The sequence below is a fragment of the Cydia strobilella genome, chromosome 6 (genome assembly GCF_947568885.1).
Source record: "Cydia strobilella chromosome 6, ilCydStro3.1, whole genome shotgun sequence".
Classification (NCBI taxonomy): domain Eukaryota; kingdom Metazoa; phylum Arthropoda; class Insecta; order Lepidoptera; family Tortricidae; genus Cydia; species Cydia strobilella.
Window position 1 is genome coordinate 2,180,106 of NC_086046.1, and position 17,703 is coordinate 2,197,808.

The window sequence follows — 17,703 nt, forward strand, 5'->3', positions numbered from 1 at the left end:
CGCGCCAGTTCCAGTGGCATTCCGAGGGAGTTTCCGGAGAAGTTAGATTGCCAGTATCTGTCTCACTGTCACTTGATTCATCCACTGATATATACACATAAGGAGTATCTAAGATGATAGACGTTGGGTATAATATTTCGGCCACTTTTGATAGCCATTCACATTTATTATTAATAAGTAATAAAGCAACAAGAAAATACCTGATCCTCTCGTTTTCTCCTGGCACTTTCATGTCTTTGTCCTGATGCATAGCTGCCTCCAGATTGTGCACTATAACCTGAAAAATAATTCACATTATCATCTGTTTCATCTTGCTGACAAAATTGAGGAAGGTTAAACTCACTATCTTTATTGTGTCGAATTAATAATGAATAAAAATAAATAATAGGCAGACTTACCTGATTCGGAATGGCTTGAATAAGAATATCCTCCACCAGTCTTCGAGCTTGATCCCGACTGCGAGAACTGTCCGCCCTGGTGACCCTGGCCCTGGGATCTCGAACCGCCCTGGTAGCTTTGGCCCGATTGTCTTCCACCGAAGGTTTGGCTTCCTTGGCTGGCTGACTGTCGATTGTCGTAGCCTACTCCTGTTACACCGCTTCTGAATTCGCCGTTAGCTCCTTGTGCTGCGTGCGCTCCGAAGCCTAGAATTAAATATTTTTTGGTGACATTATCATAGTAATAAGTAAAAATAAGTTAGGTTATATATTACGGGCCCTATCAAATAACATTATAGACAGATTAATACTTCTAATCTTAGAAACCGCCGAAGATTTCAATCAAAATAAATATTCGTGTATCATACATGTAAATATCGGGATTTTAACCCAAGATTTTCGCAAGCAAAATCACAACTAGATTGCAATGTAATCAATATAATCCGCTTGCACAGTGCACAGTGGCATTGCCTGGCAGTGTCATCGGGGGGACAAGTCTGGTGAAATGACAAAGCGAGATGACTTTTTGGACGATTTTGTCTGTTAACTAACTAACCGACTCAGGAATTTGATCAACTAACTGATTTTTTCTAGGCAAATGACAAAATGGATTCATCATTGTAATATCCTGCGCGACTTGATCAAGTCTCTTAGAGATTTGGTCAAATATTTGTTTCGATTATTTCCCAGCTGTGACATATATATAATTCTTACCTCCAATATCATCCTCACTGTCCCCAACGCTCGTCAGACCAGCCCTGTATGTCGCCGAATCCCGGTTGATAATATCACGGTTCACCGTCTCCGTAGTCGCGAAGTCTCGATGCACGAACGGTACAGAACCACCTTGGTAGGATCCTTGGGAACCACTGTGCGTTATGACGCCTCGGGAACCTTGCTGGCCGAAGTATCCTTGGTTGCCAGATCTGAAAAAAGGTGTAACGTAAGGAGACTAAGTATTAAAATCAATAGCCTCTCTATTTAAGACAGATGTAAGCAAATACTGACAGGCAAAAATCATTGAATGTAAAAGTTTGTGTTAAGAATTTGATTGTTGATATAGATGCGGCTGTATGGCTTTGTACATTATGTGTTATTTTTGGCTGTCAAAAGTAGACTGCATTTGTTAGGTGACCAGTGGTCACTGACCACAAAACATGGCGCAGTACAGCATCATCTATATCATCTGTCAAACTATGAGCCACGAAATTTTCTTCGACTGTATACCTCAACTCCAGTCAATAACTGATATCCATGAGGTAAAAGTACCTTCGACGATATTTTTACAAAGTAAAAAAATTGACAGTTCAAGGGCTTCTTACTCCATGTTAACATGTTAACCCTTTGACTGTCAAGTCAAAGACGTAAACGAACGCGCGCGGCTACTGCCCAGTATCAACCTTCGTGCTTTCCAACAAAGCTCACGATGACGCGTCGCAGACGATAGACGATTCAAAGTGTTAGGACGTCAAAATTTCATTTATAACTGAATACTTACGCATGGTAAGAACCGCCAGCTTCTTGGCCAATCAGCCCTCCATATTCGGTGCTAGTTTCCGCTTGCCACACTATCCTATTCTGGTCATCATACACAACTGTCCTATTCAAATATTTCGTCACGGTATAATCTTTCGGTATTTCATCACGATTGCGATTGTAGTCAAATTTTCCACCGAAGAGGCTGTTGAACTGTTCTCTAGCTACAGATTCAGCTTCCATTCTTTTTCTTGCTTCCTCTTGGGCTAGGATGGAGTTTCTGTCGTAGGAACCGCCAGAGAAGCTGGAACCACCATTTTGCCTGTAGCCACTACCCGATTGGCTGCTGCCTGACTGTCTGTAGTTGCCTCCGGATTGGCTGTAGCTTCCACCTGATTGACCATACTGTCTACCTGCTTCTCCGATGACCTGACCAGCTTGGCTGCCGGAGTAATATCCTGAAAATAAAATATGGTTCTTGTAAGTTTGTTGAACAACAAAATTTGATTGAATTGCTTATTTAAGTTATACTTACTTTGTTCATACCAGTCGCGGGAATTCTGAGCTATGTATTCTCTGTATATGGATGCGAATTCACTGCTTTCCATTGCTGAAAACAGATAGATGATTAAGATGATTAAACATGGACAACCAAAGTAAAAAAACACGTTTTTCAAAAGTGGAAATTATGTTTCTGAAATAAATTCCATGTCTACCAGATTTATTTCAAAATATTCAAAAAATACAGATCAATACTAAAAACTAACTAATATTATAAAATGTTAGTTAGTTTACTTCTATGTATACAACAGAATTGAAATAAGTAACAGTGTCAAACGGTAGGAAAAAAATATTGAGGTGAATATGGTGAAGACATATATTTTTTTTTGTCTGGGGAGACCATCATAAGGCAAGAACTCTCGTATATGTATACGTACTTCACACACGGTCAGACACGGTCATAAGGAAGAGCTTCGCTTCTTCTCTACCGACCTTCTGTAAGTTGAGTGTTAACGTTAGAAGCGACGAAAGAGCATGTAGAATTGTAGACGGACCTTATTTATATATAAAAAATATTAATAAACCAACCTTCCTTCTCCTTGTTGAGCCAAGACACGTAGGGCGAGGACACGATGAGGTTGGCCGGGTTGACATTACGGGCTACGTCGCACCGCACGTTGCCCAGCGGCTGTGGCTGTACCAGCATGTACATCAGGTTCTCCTCTGAAATGGAAATATTTCGTTTAGTTTGTGCTTACAAGGACCTCCAGTATTATACATAAACAAGACTACATAATTATTTTAATTTGTTCGATCTCAGCAGTTTTATGGTAGGAGGAAAGATGCAAAACCATATCAGTATGTATGTACCTAGTGTTGATCATTCAACTGTTGGAAGAAAATCATTCCAGCAAAATTAAATTAAGGACATCTCATTGTGAGCTCGGTTTCGTCGGCTGTGAAGGGCCCAACTTCTTGATGTTGTACTTGTAGATGAGGGCCAAGCTTTAGCTTGAGGGCTTCCGCTTCAGTGGAGTTATCGGTTATCCAACTAGCCAAAGACAGCTTCTTCTTCTTACCAGTAAGTCTAGTAAATACGGCCACATGATGTAGAATTCATGGGTCCCTCGTTCCTGATGTTGTAGTTGTGGAACCCGAGAACCGAGCTTGGCCTCGGTGAAATCTAACTAGCCTTAGAAGCTGGTCTTACCAGTAAGAGTCCAGTACGGCCAGATGATGTAGAATTCCGCCTCGTCGGCGGTGAAGGACCCTCGTTCCTCATGTTGTACTTGTGGAGCCGAGAACCGAGCTTGGCCTCGGTGAAATCTAACTAGCCTTAGAAGCTGGTCTTACCAGTAAGAGTCTGGTACGGCCACATGATGTAAAATTCGGTCTCGTCGGCGGTGAAGGGTCCCTCGTTCTTGATCTGGTACTTGTGAATGACCTGAGGGCCGAGCTTGGTCTCGTCGTTGAAGTTCTCCAACTCGTAGAGGGAGGCGTTGTAGTGGAGCTCAGGAGGGTCGGAGGTACTGAAATGTAGAAAATAAAATAAGCTTGTTATGACCAAACTAAGTATTTTTGTCAAAAATTTCATTTTTGATACAAGCTTTTATCTGTACTTTTCTTTCAACTGGGAACTTTAACTCATCGAGACAATTCTAAGAAACGCAAACACAATTAGGTTGCCTTTTTTATCACAGTTCCAACAAATATAAAAAGCGTGTGATTCAAAATATATATTTGCAATTTGACTCGTACAAACATTTCACTCACAGATCGTTGTTCTCTTATTCACGAACTTTCTGTTTTCCGTAAAAAAATCTTTTTTTTAAAATAACATACATAGATTTTTGATATGATTAACAAGTATGTAACCATTCTTTCAATAATGGTCAATGGGCTTAGGTGATGATGATGTATTGCACATATTCACTGATGGTCCATAAGTTATGGATAACATTTAGCAACTACAAAGCAATTCAAATAATTAACCTACATATTAAAAACTTACCCAATGACTGACAGCATAGCCTTAACCACCACACCAATGGAGAGATGCTGCACGTTGTCGTAATTGGTGTTTTGCTCAGGATTCGTGGAGTTGGTCTCCATATCGAACATCATGCTGGAAACCGTGGTGTCCACTTCGAGGACTACGCGGAAACGGATCTGGAGAGACAATTTAAGGAATAGTCTAAAGACGAAGAAAATGGATACTCTAAAGACAGACAAAGCCGCTCATATTCCCCAGAAGGAGGGTCATCGAACGAGACCACTGCAACCTTGTCTTTGTGAAGATGGTTGAAATAGCGTGAAAATATTTTGCCCCTTCACACATTATTTAACCGTGTTACATTACTGACATTATTAATTATGAAAATGTGGTGGATGGAATTAGTAAACTAATTCGAGCTTTGTGCCAAAACCAGATAGGGGTGGTACGAGTATTTAGGTAGAGGGAGTGTTTGTTTTAAAATTAAGAGACGGAATATCGATTACAAGTCCACCATCAGCCATCATCAAACCAACCAGCCATCGAAATTAAATGACTAAAAGTAATTTCGAAAATACAGACCTACGTTGGTTTCCACTGGTTTGCTTAAGAAGAGAAATGTAACATGTGTGCTATGATTTGTAGTCAGTCTTGTCCAATAAAGACTGTGAGTTGATTATTGCATTTCATTGAAAGCCCTCGTCACTAACAATTGAAGGTTCTGTTGTGCTGCCGATAGTAAGATACGCCCACGATTCCGACATTTGATGTGAACTTATAATTGAAAAAAATAACTGGAGCAGTAAGTATACCAACCTTTTCATCTCTAGACATAGGATTGCCCAGATCACACTTCAAAGTGGTATTCAGACTAACGTCCTTCCCACCAATGACCGAGCAGTAAATGTTGGCTTGACCGACTTCACTGTCTTTATCGAGCCTCTCCATCTTAGCGAAGGTAACTCCAGCAGGGATCTTTAGGTAGTATGCCGCTTCAAAGGCGTCCTCGCCGCTGTTCGCGACTGTCACATCGAGATTGATGTTCTCTCCGGAGCCGAGGGTGTATTCTCTTATCGGCCTGATAATGAAGAAATTTATTATAATTATTCAAAATTTATTATAGTATTTATTCCTTCTTTAAATATGTTCAAAGCAAGCTCTATTCAAATTTTCGTACAAGGCACCGTAGCCAAAGATGACAATCATTTATTTTATCGACTAACGCCAATTGAGTAGTAAAAATATATCGGCATTCAGATGCAACGGGAATCTGAATCATCAAATCATTTCCATACATTATTTATGTAAGTTTCTTTTGACATTTTCTACAAACTATGGTCACTAGGTTTAAACCCCCGAATAAGGTAAGAGGAATGCCTTGGCAAGTACAGTTGTAGGAAATTTCCAAATTTTTTGTACCCCGGGGTCACTTGCCCGTAGTTTTTATGATATAGGAGGCAAACGAGCAGGCAAATCACCTGATTGTAAGCGATTACCGTCACCCATAGAAACCCGCAACACCAGAGGGGTTGTAAGTGCGTTGCCGGCGTTTAAGATGGTAGTACGCTCTTTTCTTTAGTTTTAAGATCTAGTAAACTATGTTCCTCTGATCAGGCATTACTAGTATAAAGACCTAAGAACACTGTCAACTTACGAGGAAACCTGCATATGCAGATCAGGTATGCACACGTTATCCGGGCCACAGTTCTTCTGTATATTCAGGGAGTCGGCGGCCTGAACGCTCTGCGTCTGGTCCAGGACCGGCGGCACGATGTCACCGTGTGGCTGGCTCATCAGGTTGTAAGTCATCTTCACTTCGATCGGGGTTAGCTTATCGCGGATCTCCTCCTATAATGGAAGAACTTTGGTCAACATTTTTACTACATATTTTTAAATAGCACAATTTTAGAGATCCCAAAAACAACTGAACTTCGTTTGAATAAGGTTTTATGAGTACCGAAAAGATGGATCGACGATCAAGTCAAGGTTGCAGGAAACCGTTGGGTGAGGGCGACCCGACATGGTGGACATTGTAAAGATCTTAGGGAATTAATTTAATTGAATACATCCAAGTTAGTCTAGCCAGAGACATTACTAGATTAGGATGCAGCCTATCAGTTAATGGTATCTGAATATCTAAGCACTCACATCCAAATAGACAGTGAGGCTGTCGCACTTCTGCTCGCCTTGCACGAGTACAATGGTGGTCGTGTAGGTGGACTCCCGTCGCTCGGTCAAAATCCTCTTGGTCGTCGTCTTCCTCGAGTCAAGGTCCAAGCTCACGTTGAATTCTGGAACAGTCATTCAATTTAAATGTTACTTTAAATTTTTGTAACAAATCTTCGACATATGACAAGAATATTGAGAGACGCATCACCTATTTGAAGACGTAGAGCATAATTATTGTTGATATGAAGTGCAAATTCATCTAACACAAACAATAGTGCAAACTATCAGTGTATGCTAACATCAATTGGCTACTGAGTGGTAAATAGGGATGTGTTATTTGCACCGAATGACAACGATGGGTAATTTTGACAATGATTGCCAATCGCTACTTCTCCACTCACCAAAGTAGCAGATGTATCCTTCCGCTTGGAAAAAAGAATACAAATTTTGAAAACATCACGTTTTCGGAAATAGTTACGAAAAGTTTATCTTAGTTCTTAGTAGAAGAAGGTAATATACAAATGAATGATGACAATTTATACTGATAATGTTGATATTGACGATGTCGCTGCTACTAGTACAAAAAAATATATACAAAAATTTATTTCGTTACCAGGCATAGATGAAATATAGGATAGTTGATAGATTGATGATAAAAGAGAGACAACATAGCCTTCTTAGCTCTCTCCTTACATACGGGATAAAAACAATGCAATAAATGGTGTTGATGATGACAATAATTACCAAAATGATCACAAAGTTAAAAGATAGACAACTCGAGGGCGACCAGTGAATGGCTCAAACCCGATAACTGAGTATTTGTACGTGCAAAATCGACGTATTATAACAAAGTAGGTAGTCACAGTTTTGTCTCAAGAAGGGTCTATCTTTGATCTCTGTGATGATGATATCGTCTCTGTCGATGTAGATCATGAGAACGATGATCTGAGGGATAATAATATTTAAACTAGTATAATACTCACCAATTTGTCGGTCTACATTGATACCGCCGTACTGCAGGCAGTAAATGAGCTTGGAGCAGACGGCTTTAGTCCCGTCCCTGGTGGTACAGCGTTTGTCAGTCAATGATATCAACTTAGTGTCCTCTTGAAACTTCACCTCGGCCATCACTTTTACTACTGGTCGAGACCTGAAAACAAAGAATTAAATATCTTTATCCAATGTTAGAGGCAAATAAATGCGAATACCTACTATAAAGAAATTTCAGAAATACAATCAATGGAAGATTTCAAAACAATAATCTCGCTATTGCAGATCGCATTTAGTAAACTTTAGGTACCTATACGACACGTACGTACGTTAGTTATAGAAATAATTTAATAAATAACTTTAACGAAGAAAACTAAATTAACGAATGTATTGAAGATTTTTAGTCAAAAAACATAACTGAGCTTAAGAAGGCAAACAGCGTAAAGTTAAGTCTATTTTTATCCCTAACGCTCTAAATAATCACTTTTAAAAATGTCAGCGTAAAAGCAAATTCAATATTCACAAATACTAACTTCAAAAATACAACACTGTCCGATTTATAAGCACCAACAGCCAAGTCATTGTAACTATTATCATCCAAATCGACGCCTCCAGACAAAGAGAAGCCGAAGGTAGTCAAGGAAGGAGATATGTCTTCTGCCTTGATGGCTTGGGAGTACTTGTCCCTGATACCGGTCTCGCTGCCTTGGAAAATGTAGACGACGCCGCGACCGTGTTCGCCGCTGTATGGAGCTCCTACTGCGATATCTGAAATATAATAAAGAAACATAAACTTCTATGACTAACGTATCATGATAATTGAAAGAAAAATCTACTGTGGCAGGAGTTCTAGTCTAAGAAGAGACACGTGGCTGTAAACTTCGTGACTGGTTCAATTTGGGCACTCATGGGTTATTTTTTAGTGCAATCAGTAAAATATAGCCATGATGTTTTCCACCAAAAGGAGAAGAATGTTGCTAAATGTTTCCATAATGGAAATGTAATGTTGGAGAAGACTTTATACAGAATAAATACTAAAGTAATAGGAATAGGGTTACCTCCAAAACCGTCGTAATTGATGTCTCCCAGCGATGCGACGGACAAACCGAATCGACCCCTGGATACCTCTCCAGTGATCCAATGGCTTTTCGAAAATGACTGAAACCACAAAACATTACATTGTAACTCAGTTAAAATTTTCAGTGTTAGACTGACTTATAAGGAGGTCAAAGGAAATATGCATAATGATAGTCTCATCGGAAGATCAGCGCTGGAAATCGATAGCATCATTCCGAGATGAAGCCATTTCGTATAATGTCCTGTTTTTTTTAATATTTTTCTCTTTGTGTTTGTGTTTATGAATTCTGTTTTTTTTTTAAATATTTTTCTCTTGTTTGTGTTTATCATTTCTTATAACAGTAGAAAACTAGTGTAAAATTTACCCTATCTTTCCCCTGGTAAATGACGTAGATCCTTCCATGTTCGAAGCCGTCGCTCTTAGGTTTGCTGAACATGGGCGAGCCAACAATGACGTCATCTTGGCCGTCGCCATCGATGTCGCCAGACGCCAGGCTGTAGCCGAAGTAGGCGCCAATCTGAGAGCCACTGATGTTCTGGATATTCTGCAGGTCCCAGGTATAGAGAACCACCTGTAAATCGTAATAGATTAGAATTTAGTATGATATAAAAATGGGGATGTCCAGACCACGTCAAAAACAAAAAGAACGAAGACTAGGTGACAAATAATGTAAGGTTTTGGATGATTTGGATGATGAAGATCGCATTCAATGGCATGAAATGGGACAGATATTATATCAGTGAACTAGAAAAACTAAAGATAATGAGAGAAATGATGTGATGATTTAGATGTTGTTTGGGAAACTTAAGCAGTTGTCCATACTCTATTTACATTTCTACTTGAGAAAGTCTGCGTTGCTAATCACAAACTATGAATTCCTCATTTTTGTCAAGTATAAACTCGTATTTTTTACAATTATGTCAAACTACCGTTCTTAGTTACACTAGTTTATTCATAATTTTTAATGTCATGTATTTCAGTGCCTTCTTCAGGGCATGGTATAAGTATTGAGTCGCAATAGTTTTGCAAAAAAGGTTTCTTGAATATTCTTTCATACTTACCAGGCCCTTCAGCCCAGCTCCCCTCGGCATCCCAACAGCGACTCCTTGCTGTTTAGTGCCAGCGAAGTCTCCCACAGCCACTGAATAACCCATGTACGAGTCGTCATACTTAGGGTTGGCTTCTGGAGTGGCAATCAGGATGGGGTTCGAGGCAACGCTCTGGGAGTATATCTGACCTAAAACGCAAAGACGAATTTAAGAGGATAGCTAGAAAGAGTTGGTCATGTGGATGATTTCAATGTATGATATAAATTAGGTGTTACAAAAATGTGTTGAAAGAAGTAACTGCATAATTCTGATTTATTTAGCGATACAACCGAGTATGAAATCATCCACATTATATGTAGCACTCAATGGCAAGTATGTATTTAAAATAATGATGTAATGGTAACATAAATTAAAAATGATAAATGGTAAATTGATGCTTATAAATATTTATTAACTCATAGTTTTAGGCATTATGGATTGTAATGAACGTTTATAATTTTCATTATAGATATGATAATAAATAGCACCTCGTTAAATTAGCTTTATAGTTACAAACCATTTTGTTATAAATATTATGGTCACCAAAGCCTTGTTTCAGCTGTCGAATTAATTGAAAAGCCAATTAATATTGCTTAAAAATGATGTTTGTAAATGAATTACTAAGCGTTACATAATTCCCTTTGCGCCTTATGTAAATAAATTGTCCACTGTTTATTTTAATAATATTTTTTTTTTGGAGTAACCTATCTACTCAAGCCTTATAACTGGCGTACGTACTTTGTTTAAAAAATAAAAATTTGAATTAAATTAAATCAAATAATTATTTATTTCAGAAATTCAATTTATAAATGGCGTGGCGTATTCGTTTACTACACCACCATTAGCACTACTAACTAACTTATATATCGTCGGTCTATTTTCCAAAGCTAATAATTATGTGATCGGATTTGATTGACAAATAGTTACCTATAACAATTTTGAATGATTCACGGTTAGTTAAATTCGGTCGAAATATCGGGAGCTCGAAAACAATACAAAAGGTAATCCCGGTCCATATCCCGGTCAATAAGTCTAGTGAAATAGTTACCTAGCCACTAAACACATAAGGTTATACATTTGATTAAAACCGTGTACTTGTCAGATTTAGTAAGCGTGATGACGAATATACCGGCGTAACATGAGGAAACCGAATAATTGTAACAACGTATTCGTGATCATATTTAAAGACTAAAATGTCCTATAGGGTGTACATGGGCAGCGGTAATCGCTTACCATCAGGTGATCCGTCTGCTCGTTTGCCTCCTATATCATAAAAAAAAAAACTTTTCTGTAATTCGCCTAGTTTCAGAGTTAATACCAATAAATAAATAAAAACAAGTTTTTATTGTTACATAGTGCAAAACGCATTTTTGATGGCGATGTTGCCACCACGGGACGTAGTCAAAGTATCCTTAATGTCAAAAGTGACAAGTAAGACTTTGTAAAAACAAAAAAAAAGTAAAAGTGCATTTTAAGTGACAAGTTTACCAATAACATTTACTTTTTATGTATATACATTTAAAAAATCGTTTTTTTTTTTGCGAATTTGACCAAAACTTACCTATTACATTTTTTTCTTCTTTTGGCCTCAGAAAAGCGTGGTTAAAATCTTTCGGTTTCCTCATGAACACCTTGTATATATTTTTAACCAAAAACATATATCATGAACAAAACTATACAGAATGGACCATCAGCGCGACAAAAACCATCAAAGAATTGAAATAAGGCATCTCGATATTTATAAGTAAAAAAACTTTGCGCAAGCAAAACGCACTGACAATGAATCATTATTATTGATGAATATGATGATAGTAACTTTTGACATTAAGTAATGAATTGGCTGTTAACATATAATTTCTTCAAAAAGAGAACGAAACACGTAGGTAACACGTCATGCGGCAGGAAATTTCATGAACTACTTAAGCTTTTTCTGCGAGGTTGTAATTACGTATTTTTGCCATTTTTCTGCTTGAAAATTTGACTTTACAGTCGATGTCATGATGTCAATTAAGCTAATGAAACCGAACTACTCAAATAAATGATTGTCAGTATAGTAATAACAATCACATAGATGAATAGTTTAGTTGACACAGTTTGTATTATTAAATCTAACTCAGTAAGTTCGAGACTAATTCTCACTAAAATTTAACTAAGTATAATCCTTAAGTAAATCCCATTAGTCTCTAAAACTAAAGGGTCACCATTCAGGGTAATTTACCAACGCCCTCTATTCTATACATGAGAAATTTAGGGATTTCTAGACAGTAAGTATTAATATAAACAACCATGTTAGTAAATACTAAATCGGACACATTGTTACTGTTCTACTCACGAAGGCGATCCCCTACATGTTTATTTACAAGAATGACGACAGTAACATTAATTATATCTCCACCACTCTTTAAAACTGTTTTACCAATGTCCTTAGTATTAATGTTGCTTATTTCGTCATTCTTGCAACAAATTTTCTTAACAATTAAGATCCATGTTAGCTTCCCCGCCTTCGTGAGCACCTATATTAGTGGAATTATCTCGAACATTAGCAGAATTAAGATTTAAAACAACTGTAAATGGTTCACAAGGCATTAGGATTAGGCGCTCATAAGCCTGGCTATGTTATTCGGTTAACGAGTTATTGGTTCTGGCCTTGTTTTTACCTTCCTCCGGTATTTTCATATAGTAGCTGTTGAATGGCTCGGTAGGATCTATTGATATTGTTCGCCCTGTGGATTGAACATTTCAGAAACACTTAGTTCTCCATCGCGTGGAACTGTTGAAGCTTGATAACGGTACAATAATGCGCCAGATTAAAGTCTCCAAACAAGGAGTCTTAGAAAAAGTAAAGAGAAAATGAAGGGAGTTTAAAGGGATAATATGTTTGTTTTTACCTTGCCAATACCAGCTGCCGGGTGCTCCCATGAATAAACGCTCGAATCCGTTGACATCCTGGAAAGAAGACAAAAAATAGTTGCAGTTTATTTTATCCTTGATTTTCTCAGACTTAATTTAAGATTAGTTTTTTTGTGGGTCAATATATATATATGTTTATTGGAATTAAGTGCTACCAGTGTTTTTTTAACGACTTCAAAAAAGGCGGAGGTTATCAATTTTTGACAGTATTTGTTTTTAAGTAAGTTTCAAAGCTCAGCCGGTCTAGCCAAGGTGACAATCGCTATCGCTTCGACAACGAAACGCTTTGTGTCTCTCTATCACTCTTCCATATGAGTGCGACAGTGACAGTTGCGTTTCGATCGCTACGGAGCGTAAGCGATTGGCACGTTGGCTACGCGGCCAGATCAGAAATTTGTCTCAATTGCCTGTATCGTTCAAGATACTTATTATTAAGAGCATTTACCTAGATCATGTGGGTGCTATCCTGAATGTACATTATGAAAAAGTTGCGTTTTGAATTGAATTTATACATTTATCATGTATGATAAAAGTACCAATAAATTTTATTGTATTTATCAAATCAGTTAAAAAAACAGATGTCGGTAAGATCCCAACACTTAACAACACAAGACACTTGAAAAATCAATGTAAGTACAAACAACTGTCACCACATGGCAGCCGATATAAACTATTCAATCACTTCCATTACACTACCATAGATAGAAAAGGTAGTAGGAATAAGAAGACCCATACGTTTGAAATACGTTTTTCTAACAGACTTTTGAACGTAGACGTAAGAAGTACTCGAGTATCTAATCACGCAATAAAATACTCTATATCAATTCAATAAGATCTTCTATAACAGCAAATAATTATTGTTGTGTCTCAAGTGTATGTTTGGAGATAAAACAAGATGCAGGGCACTTTAAATACGTCGTCGATATTTAAATGTATCGGGAGATTACTGTCAGGATTCCTTGCATCTGTATCAATTATTCGTAAGTTTTACAAATGAGCTTTAAACGTTAAATAGTAATAAAAATTCACAAGTAGGCCCTAAAAATGCACAAAGACTTAACAAAAATATTTCAGGACCAGGCACAGTTAAAAAAGTCGAAGGAAAAAAGAATGAGTAAGAAGATCACACAAATATAGGAGTGAGGAATAATTGAAAAGGAAGGTATTTTTCAAAACTCTAAATCATGAATAGAATAGATTAAAATATATTTTATTTGCAGTACATCATCATATTTAAAAATTATTTACAATTAGAAGAACTTATTAAAAATTCTTAAATTATAATACATTTAGGTATATGCAAAAGTCAATACGTTTCTATTAAGTTGTTTAGATTAAATATAATAAATTATGTTCATACTAACGAAGGATACACAGCCAACAACTTTGTTTTTAATACTGATGTTTGTATTTATACCCCAAAACACGACGGTAGCTTAGAGAATCTTACAGCAATTTATATTATTTTCAACATTACTAAATATATTCTTTAGCGCCTGACAATAATGTAACTGGCAATCTAAGAAAAGTGGCATCCTGCGAGACAGTTATTATAGCAGGGGCCCATTTTTCGAACGGTAACTATTATATTCTTTGAACGGTATTAGACTAATATTATTAGTCCACGAACTGTCAAGTGGTATGGGTTACCATGGCAACACACTAATAATATTAGACTAATACCGTTGGAGAAATAGGCCACAGGGGCCCTTTTCTCAAAAGCTTGTAGCTTGTAATACAACTTTCTAACAAAAGCTGTCAAAAAGTGACATCCGCTTGTATTAAAAGTTACAAGCTTTTGAGAAGCTTTTGAGAGAGAACGAGAAAGTGCCGTGTTTATCAACAGCTTGTAGCTTGTAATACAAGCGGAACTAACTTTTTAACAGCTTTTGTTAGAAAGGGACTTCCACTGTCTTGTATTACAAGCTACAAGCTTTTGATAAACATGGCACAGGTGTCACGGTGGACAATTTGTATATCTTGCATTAACATTTAGCACTGTAATTAAAAAAAATATGTTTCTTTTAACCGTGTTTTGCTTATGTTTCACCACTTTCACTGTTTCCAATGTGCTTTAAAAGATCAATTGAAATTAACACAAGGCAATCAAGCCTTGAGTACAAAGTGTTGTTTAATAGTCCTGTTTTTACGACTGGCCTGTATATTTTTATAGGTCCACTCCACTTCGGACGACTGATTGGGGGGTGTCAGGATAGATAAAGCTGGAGCTGATTTTTACGATGTTTTAAGTGGAGTCCCATGGTCATCATGTCGTAATAAATCTGTGTACTATAATTATAATCTAAGCATGTAAATAATATTAATAATATTATAGTGTACGTTATTGTAATTTTAATGTATTTTATTAACAATTTATTTCGCGTGTACTAACATAGTTTTCTAAGTACATATTACCTATTACTAACATATTTAGATTTTATTTAAAATTAGTTATTTTATTTTATATGTAAGTGTGATTGTATACGGAATATTTATTGTGAAATAAATTATTTGAATTTGAATTAGAATTGTAAAGGGGCCCACTGATTATCAGTCCGCCGGATTAGAACAAAAATTTGACAGTTCCGAACAACTGACAGGCCAATATCGTCCGGGGGACTGATAGTCAGTGGGCCCCTTTATAAAGAAGAGGTGTCAGTGACAGTGGTGACAAGGTCCTTGTTGCATCCTTGAGGCTTATTCTGATTGCGAACATTCGTCCACTTGTTATATAATATAACAACAAACCGAGTTTTTTTCAATTGATTTGTTATAATTAGCAAATTTGCGAACTCTTATGCGAACTGCCAAGGAGTGGAACGCCCTGCCCGAGTCTGTGTTTCCGCATGAGTACAATTTGGGGCTCTTCAAGGCAAGAGTTAATAGGTATCTCATAGGTAAGCGTGCTCCACCGTAGACCACATCATCACTTACCATCAGGTGGGATCGTGGTCAAACGCCTGCCTATTCATCATAAAAAAAAAATTGATATTAGAAAGAAGAAAGAAAGAAAATAAATTTATTCAGGACGCTTACAGTATTGCTTAAATGTAATACACTTTTATTAATATAAAACATAAACGTCACTGAAAAGGTCTCCCCTCAGCTTGAAGTCAAGTTACCTTTCAGGTATCTTGACGCTGGTCTTCCGTGGAGACCTGTCCAAGCGATCGCGTCAGCACGTAAACTTAATTAACATTGGTTAAACTAAATTGAGATCAGAACAGATATTACAAATAAATATTAGGTACCTTTAGGTATATTAGCACTGCGTTATTTCACATTATTATTTATTTTACATTGTTATTTTATTTTGTTTATAAATATATATAACTATTGTAAAAACTATGTTTACTTAAATTTTATTTATTGCCTACTCCCTAATAACGATTAGTTAGTAGTAAAATAAAATAAAAACTTTTAAAATATTTCACGCAGTCCTTAGTCTTAAATAATTTCACGGTTTAGACTCACTTGATTAGTCACTCGCGCGACATGTTTCGGAGAGCCTAGGTCTCCTTTCTCAAGCACTTACAGTTAGTTAGTTAGTAGGTGTTAGTATGTCTTCCAACAGTTTAAATTCGATCAGTCCAGTTGTTTAATTAAAATGTTTTTTGGGATAATATGATAAAACATTAAAAACTGTAATAGATGTCATATATTAAAGAAAGTGACGAAAGCCCTCCAGCGAGGCGAGGTGGCTTAGGGGTTCATGGCGTTTAGCCGCGATAGCTAAAGACGCCGGTTCGAATTCGGCCTCCACCACTGGAGGGCTTTCGTCACTTTTTCTTTAATATATGACATCTAGTTTTTAATTCATATATAGCAGTGTGACTACTTAAAAAAACACAAATCAAAATATTTAATAAAATAATATTGATTTGTTCCCAAACTTGTTCATGATAAAACATGTTTTTCTTCTTATTTTATTCTTATACTACGATAAGAAATATTCACAAGTATACAACTATGCACTTTAAAATATGTGATTTGTTATAACAAGTTACCAAAATTATTACTAACAAACTGTAAATATAAAGTTGTCACTGCTTCCGCTACTAAATCTTTGTTGCGCTCAAAACAGAACTACGGATTTACAGAGGGCCTACCGCGAGCCACGTTCGACGTGTTGCCTCTCTGTCACACTGACGTACGAATTTACAAGTGCGACAGAGAGGCAACACGTCGAACGTGGTCGTGAATCCTGCAACAAAAAAAGGCAAAAAAAGTATCCGTGTGAACATACCAACAGCAGCACCATTAACTAACCGTTGGTGTACCTTATGTCTCGGCAATAAAGCTTATTGTGAGTTAACAGTTGACGATAGTATAAGATATCTCAATGAAAGCTCGGAGCTTTGATAAAAACTCCACAAAAAAACCGCTTAAAAATGTTAAACATGTGTTTTGCTTTGTTAGTTTTGTCAATCGGGTGTTTTTGTCGGGGTCTGATCTTTGTTGATTGATTGATTGACAATGAGAAAATTATGGATAACTAGCTTTTGCCCGCGACTTCGTGTACGTGGAGTTAGTAACTTGCGTAGCCTTTTTTTTACCCAACCTGCTTTTTATCGATTCCCCAAACAAACTTCCATCCCCTTAAAGGATGATTTCTGGGATAAAAACTATACTTTGAGTCCCGGGGAAGGACATAGGGTAGTTTTAAACTACCCCGGGACTCAAAGTATCTCTATACCGAATTTCAGTTAAATCGGTTCAGCGGTTTAAGCGTGAAGAGGTAACCAGACAGACAGACATGGATTATAGTATTTTGTGATAAGTATGTACCAGAATACACAGATTATTAAGCATATTAATTACATATAGGTAGGTTATTTCATAAGCGCCACATACACCATGCACTAACCTGGGGTTAAGCGGTTAACCCTGGAGTTACTATGGTTACCAGTACAATTTCACACTGGGTTAACGGTTTAACGGTGAACCCCGGGTTAGTGGGATGGTGCAAGTGGCGCTATGAGTTGGTGCGAGATTAGTAATCAACTGTCAAAATTCTCATATGAAATCCGCGCCAGTTTTCATGAATTTACCTAATATAAG

At 37.1% G+C, this 17,703-nt stretch overlaps 2 protein-coding genes across 5 annotated transcripts in view; one reads left to right on the forward strand and one right to left on the reverse strand.

Annotated features, from left to right (window-relative positions):
• LOC134741942 (brahma-associated protein of 60 kDa) overlaps positions 1 to 17,703 on the forward strand; it is a 389,674-nt gene that overhangs the window by 228,602 nt on the left and 143,369 nt on the right. The window lies entirely within an intron of this gene.
• The window catches only part of LOC134741937 (integrin alpha-8), a 185,941-nt gene that overhangs the window by 2,212 nt on the left and 166,026 nt on the right, over positions 1 to 17,703 (reverse strand). For 2 of the 4 annotated variants that reach the window (XM_063674818.1, XM_063674817.1), the window contains 18 exons: positions 12,621 to 12,678; positions 12,390 to 12,455; positions 9,706 to 9,881; positions 9,009 to 9,215; positions 8,625 to 8,724; positions 8,100 to 8,334; positions 7,560 to 7,726; positions 6,556 to 6,698; positions 6,062 to 6,255; positions 5,224 to 5,485; positions 4,426 to 4,583; positions 3,768 to 3,943; positions 3,003 to 3,137; positions 2,449 to 2,523; positions 1,936 to 2,371; positions 1,152 to 1,363; positions 399 to 644; positions 201 to 277 (listed from right to left, as the gene is read on the reverse strand). In XM_063674818.1, the coding sequence (XP_063530888.1) occupies positions 201 to 277; positions 399 to 644; positions 1,152 to 1,363; positions 1,936 to 2,371; positions 2,449 to 2,523; positions 3,003 to 3,137; positions 3,768 to 3,943; positions 4,426 to 4,583; positions 5,224 to 5,485; positions 6,062 to 6,255; positions 6,556 to 6,698; positions 7,560 to 7,726; positions 8,100 to 8,334; positions 8,625 to 8,724; positions 9,009 to 9,215; positions 9,706 to 9,881; positions 12,390 to 12,455; positions 12,621 to 12,678 (3,123 nt within the window). The remainder of the gene's footprint in view (positions 1 to 200; positions 278 to 398; positions 645 to 1,151; positions 1,364 to 1,935; positions 2,372 to 2,448; positions 2,524 to 3,002; positions 3,138 to 3,767; positions 3,944 to 4,425; positions 4,584 to 5,223; positions 5,486 to 6,061; positions 6,256 to 6,555; positions 6,699 to 7,559; positions 7,727 to 8,099; positions 8,335 to 8,624; positions 8,725 to 9,008; positions 9,216 to 9,705; positions 9,882 to 12,389; positions 12,456 to 12,620; positions 12,679 to 17,703) is intronic. The other 2 variants (XM_063674820.1, XM_063674819.1) reach the window with 1 other exon arrangement.